Below are 5,948 nucleotides of genomic sequence, written 5' to 3' on the forward strand. Positions count from 1 at the left end.
TTCAAGAAAGATTAGTTTAATTTAACCGACAACTGCTACACTTAGTCAATCATTTGCGCTTCGCCTTTTCAGCTTCAGCCATTTTCTGTAACAGAAATCACTTAGATTAATACAATGACAATGCTTACACATAATCAAGAACCTATAAAGCCCCAATCCGACTGACTCACTCACTGACTCACTGACTCACTCACTCATAGAAATGTTTGGGGTGAAGGAGTGGTCGTAGAGACTTGCGGTTTTTTCCATTCGATTCCAAATTTTATGGGAAAATTGGGAAAAATCCCAAAAGTTGAAAATTCCTCACCGTTTCCGAGAAAACCTACTTTATCTACAAAAAAGGGGAACAAATTTCTCACCGTTTCCGAGCAAACCTACTCAATCTTCAAAAAAGGGGACCGACCGACTAGAAATTTTTATTCGCCCCATCGGTAGGTCTGGTCGAGACATTTCCGAAACTGTGCCGAAATCGGGTCCTCGTCACCGGCAACATCCCCAAAAACGATAAAATAGGCCTAAATTTAACAAAATCCACTCAATCTTCAAAAAAGGGGACCGACCGACTAGAAATTTTTATTCGCCCCATCGGTAGGTCTGGTCGAGACATTTCCGAAACTGTGCCGCAATCGGGTTCTTGTCACCGGCAACATCCTCAAAAACGATAAAAAAAAGGCCTAAATTCAACAAAATCCACTCAATCTTCAAAAAAGGGGACCGACCGACTGAAAATTTTTATTCACCCTATCGGTAGGTCTGGTCGAGACATTTCCGAAACTATGCCACAATGGGGTCTCCGTCACCGGCAACATCCTCAAAACGATAAAAATAGGCCTAAATTCAACAAAATCCACTCAATCTTCAAAAAAGGGGACCGACCGACTGAAAATTTTTATTCACCCTATCGGTAGGTCTGGTCGAGTCATTTCCAAAACTGTGCCGCAATCGGGTCCCCGTCACCGGCAACACCCTCAAAACGATTAAATAGGCCTAAATTCAACAAAACCCACTCAATCTTCGAAAAAGGGGACCGACCGACTAAAAATTTTTATTCGCCCTATCGGTAGGTCTGGTCTCGACATTTCCAAAACTGTGCCGCAATCTGGTCCCCGTCACCGGCAACGCCCTCAAAACGATTAAATAGGCCTAAATTTAACAAAATCCACTCAATCTTCAAAAAAGGGAACCGACCGACTGAAAATTTTTATTTGCCCTATCGGTAGGTCTGGTCGAGACATTTCCGAAACTGTGCCGCAATCGGGTCCCCGTCACCGGCAACACCCTCAAAACGATTAAATAGGCCTAAATTCAACAAAACCCACTCCATCTTCGAAAAAGGGGACCGACCGACTAAAAATTTTTATTCGCCCTATCGGTAGGTCTGGTCTTGACATTTCCAAAACTGTGCCGGAATCTGGTCCCCGTCACCGGCAACATCCTGAAAACGATATAAAAATATCAAAATAGGCCTAAATTCAACAAAATCCACTCAATCTTCAAAAGAGGGGACCGACCGACTGAAAATTTTTATTCGCCCTATCGGTAGGTCTGGTCGAGACATTTCTGAAACTGTGCCGCAATCGGGTCCCCGTCACCGGCAACACCCTCAAAACGATTAAATAGGCCTAAATTCAACAAAATCCACTCAATCTTCATAAAAGGGGACCGACCGACTGAAAATTTTTATTTGCCCTATCGGTAGGTCTGGTCAAGACATTTCCGAAACTATGCCGCTATCTGGTCCCCGTCACCGGCAACACCCTTAAAACGATATAAAAGTTGGCCTAATTTTAACAAAATCCACTCAATCTTCAAAAAAGGGGACCGACTGACTCAAAATTTTTTATTCGCCCCATCGGTAGGTCTGGACGAGACATTTCCAAAACTGTGCCGCAATCGGGTCCCCGTCACCGGCAACATCCTCAAAACGATAAAATAGGCCTAAATTTAACAAAATCCACTCTATCTTCAAAAGAGGGGACCGACCGACTAAAAATTTTTATTCGCCCCATCGGTAGATCTGGTCGAGACATTTCCGAAACTATGCCGCAATCAGGCCCCGTCACCGGCAACGTCCTCAAAGTCATCAATCAAGAACCTATAAAGCCCCAATCCGACTGACTCACTCACTGACTCACTCACTCACTCATAGAAATGTTTAGGGTCAAGGGGTGGTCGTAGAGACTTGCGTTTTTTTCCATTCACCTCTATCCTTGTCAAAGCAGTCTTCAATATTTTCCGGACCTTGTATGCACCCATTGACTGCCACAGTAGCGAATGCAATACAAGCTATCTATTTGGGCAGTAAAAGTAGCTTATTATATGGTCTAAAGCTGTTAAATAGGCCTTTCATAGAAGCAGTACATTTACTTCCTTAGAAAATTAGCCTTTGGTCACCACGGACTTACTGAAAATACTTCGGCACGCGCCCCACACATGCGGGGGTCTGGGGGCGGAGCCCCCAGCGAGCAGCGCGAGTTAAATGTAATAAAGACAGAGAGACTTACAAGGCTTCTATCAAATAGCGGGCTGAATTTAGCTCTGCCGCGCCCACCTCTGGCCACGCGAACACGGCGAGGTTGAGGTTGAGCAGGTACATGATGATCACCAGCACGAGGAGATCCTCCACCAGATCCTCCATTAGGATCTTGAGCAGCACCACGTGCTTGGCCGCTACCTCTAGCTCCGCTGGGCACTCTGCCACGAGCATTGACTCGAACACTAGGATCACGTACATTAGCTTCACTTGGTTCGACTAACTCCCCATCTTCCACTTCATCAGGGACTTCAGCTGGGATGACGAGTACTTCAGGCGGTGGGCGCTCAGCAGTGAATCGGCTGAATCGCTCTACCTCCTCATCACTTGAATCTTCAGTCAGAGAGGGTGTGGGGATAGTCGATCCAATGCGAGGTTCTAGCCTTTCCCACACAGACTGAAACCAAAAGCGAAGAACACACAAAATGCTGCACACGGATTCAAAGATTCTTCACATCAAAGAGAAAATAACATAAAACTCACTAGTGGGCGGCGAACCTGACTCCTATGGTTGTGTTCACGTAACACGGCTTGCGAGATATCAAACTGAAACAGAAAGAAAGATACATTGAACAACACCATACAAGAAAACATAACCTCTATCACTGAACCAAGCACACGAATCAAAGCGGTTTTCTTGCAACGACACATTTTCCCTTTCGTTCCCTCGGACAAACGGATGATTTCGCCAGAGCACTTGTACGTTTTCACACCGCCAATGATAAATCTTTGAGAGAAAACAACGAAAATCGCTTCGGCACGAAAACAAGCCGTGGTCAGCCATGACACCGCGACGCTCTGGCCAGGCCGTGACGTCACCGCTGCTCCCCCACCTCCTCCCTGCCCGGCGCGTTGATTAGAAGCTAACCGCCGCACTAAGCATTTTCAAAATTCTCACAGAAATCAAACCTTTAACGTCCCGTCGCAAATGCGAGCCGCCGCGCGTTCGCCCAGTGTGTGCAAACAAAAACACACACACAAATGACCGAGATCTCTCGACCCATGCCGCTAGATCAACACGACAAATTTCGAGAGTTTTTTCACACAAATTTTCACGAATTTCACACGCGAGCTCCCTCATGCAGCGTCTCGCACAAGATTCGAAACGCGAGAACACACAAACAAGCCGAACATGCAGAGACTGAGCGACGCCCCGCGAGCACGTGGCGCAAGGGACGCTGAGTCCAGATCTCATGATTTTAACACTGTCCACACGAAAATATTACCTCACGGAAAAGGTTTTCTGAGGTGAACTCAGACACACACTCACATTGAGGACGAAACGACAAGACGCTACAAGCGAAGCACTCACCTCTGAGTATAGACTCCAGCTCACATCCAGGTCGATCACACCGTCTTCCTCCTCCTCCTTCTCCGTCTTTTCCTCTTCATCCTTCATTAATTCCTTATCCAAAAATCCACTGAGATCCTTTAGCAGCTCTTCCCAATCCCCCAGATCGGGCTCATAATCTAAATTACATTCAAAGGGATCCATTTTCTTCTAGATCACACACACTTACCACTCGGCGGACGACCTCAATGACGCCTGGACGACAAGTGACAAGATTGAACGGGCCGGAAGAGCTGGAGCCGGATACGGCCGCCAGAGGGCGCACCGGTCGTTCTAACGGCTGGCCAAATTCAATTAGTTTTCGATTTTGCGACAACCATAAAATAAAACGTAGGACATCAAAATCTCTCAAATATTTTTTCTTGTCACTAGACATAGTCTTGAAGCGTTGGCATCAGGTGTTATGCAAATTCAGAATGCACTGGCAAGGGGAGAGGGGTGGGCGATGGGGGGATGGGGGTCTGGACCACTGTCTTTTTCTCAGACAGTTTTCCCACGGACAAGACATGTCAGGGGGAGTATTGTCAATAATTCCAGAAAAATATTTCAGCCTGAGAAATGATATCAAACACGAGTCAGCATGAAGGGGACAAATGAATGAAAGAGTGTTTGAGGCAGGTCGCGGACAGGGGGTGGGGGCGCGCCAGCACAGCGTGGCGCGGCGTAGTGTCGCTCGGCTCGGCCCGGCGCTCGGCTCGGCGCTCGGCTCGACTCGTCACCGACGGCGCGGCGTGGCGTGGCGTAGCACAGGGAAGGCGGCTTCCTGTCCAGCCGGAACTCGCGCGGCGGCGGGTAAAATTCAAACCGCCCGAAACACGCTCGGACTTGCGCGCGACCGCGCGGCGCTCCAGGTAATCATGCGTGCCGTTCCCTCCCCCAGCGAGCACGGCGCAGTAGCCTAGTGGGTTAGAGAGAGTGTTCTGCCGCGCTCCGAGCGCGGAGGCACGGGTTCGAGTCCCGCTGGCTGCCGGCGCCTTTTTCACCGACTAGTTCCAGTTTTTCCCGTGAGGGCGCGCTGGCGGCGCTGGTGAGGGGTATAAATCCAGGCGCCCCGACCCCACGAGCATCATTCTTCGTTCAGTCGGTGACCAGAACACATCAGCACGATGACTTACGCTATCTGCGACATTCAGATGCTCCGGGGGAAGCACGGCGAGTATGTTCTCAAGGAGGTTTCGTTCTATGAACAGAACGAAGCGGCCCAGATCCACAAGTCGGCCACCTTCGCTCCCCCATACCCCGGAGACGAGATCCCAGAGAAGCAATTGCGTCAAAACAAATACATCGTGAGGCGCTTGCATTCCCTTCCCTGGGAAACTGGCTTCTCGCCATACGACAGGCTCCCTCAGACTCTGAGTGAGATGTCGGCGGAGTATGACTTCCTCTACGTAAAGGGGGATGAGAAGAAGAGAATTCTTCAATTCTTCTTACCCTCAAAGAAAATATTTGATGTAGAGAAGTTCGGTTGTCCTAGCCTCAAAAAATTACCCAAGGCCTGGGCACCTTGCCATAATGATACCATAGGCTCTCACAGCTCCAAAACTTGTGCCGCGCGCAATGCGAAGCGTGTGGGTTTATGGATGCAGGTGTACCTCAACTCTCCTAATTGAGGGTGCACTGTAAAGAAAAAACTGAAAACACAAAAAAATCATAAAATGATAAAAAAACTCCCTAAAAATGAAGCCAATGATATCCGTCTGATTAGGCGCTTCGGGAGATAGCAAGCAGGCCCGATGGGCTGACTACCCAACAGGCGCGCGCCGGGCGGCCTGCCTCCCAGGCGGCGCGCGGCACGGAGCGCGGCGGGCCGGCCTACCTCGCAGGCGCCGCCACGGGTGACATTCCAGCGCCATGCCTGGTCCAGCCTTAGGTTAGAGCCCTCATCTTGACCTCCCAGACTTAGGTTAGGTTGGGTTAGAGCACTCATCTTGAACGCCACCAAAAAAAAATCCAAAAAAATTAGGTTCAGTTGGGTTACACCCTCTCACGACACCCCCCACCCCCCCCAGGTGACATTGTCCCGCCATGATGTCGGACGGTGACATTTTCTGTACCTTACTACTT

General features: G+C 49.1%; 1 protein-coding gene across 1 annotated transcript; it reads right to left on the reverse strand.

Moving 5' to 3' along the window:
• LOC117650631 lies at positions 1 to 3,315 on the reverse strand. Its single transcript, XM_034394187.1, has 3 exons — positions 3,017 to 3,315; positions 2,505 to 2,930; positions 1 to 85 (listed from the first exon to the last, which is right to left on the reverse strand). Exons 1-3 carry the CDS (start codon positions 3,182 to 3,184, stop codon positions 50 to 52), a joined length of 630 nt encoding a protein of 209 aa, XP_034250078.1. The 5' UTR covers positions 3,185 to 3,315; the 3' UTR covers positions 1 to 49.
• Between the last annotated feature and the right edge of the window lie 2,633 nt (positions 3,316 to 5,948).

The sequence above is a fragment of the Thrips palmi genome, unplaced genomic scaffold (assembly GCF_012932325.1).
Source record: "Thrips palmi isolate BJ-2018 unplaced genomic scaffold, TpBJ-2018v1 HiC_scaffold_5, whole genome shotgun sequence".
NCBI lineage: Eukaryota > Metazoa > Arthropoda > Insecta > Thysanoptera > Thripidae > Thrips > Thrips palmi.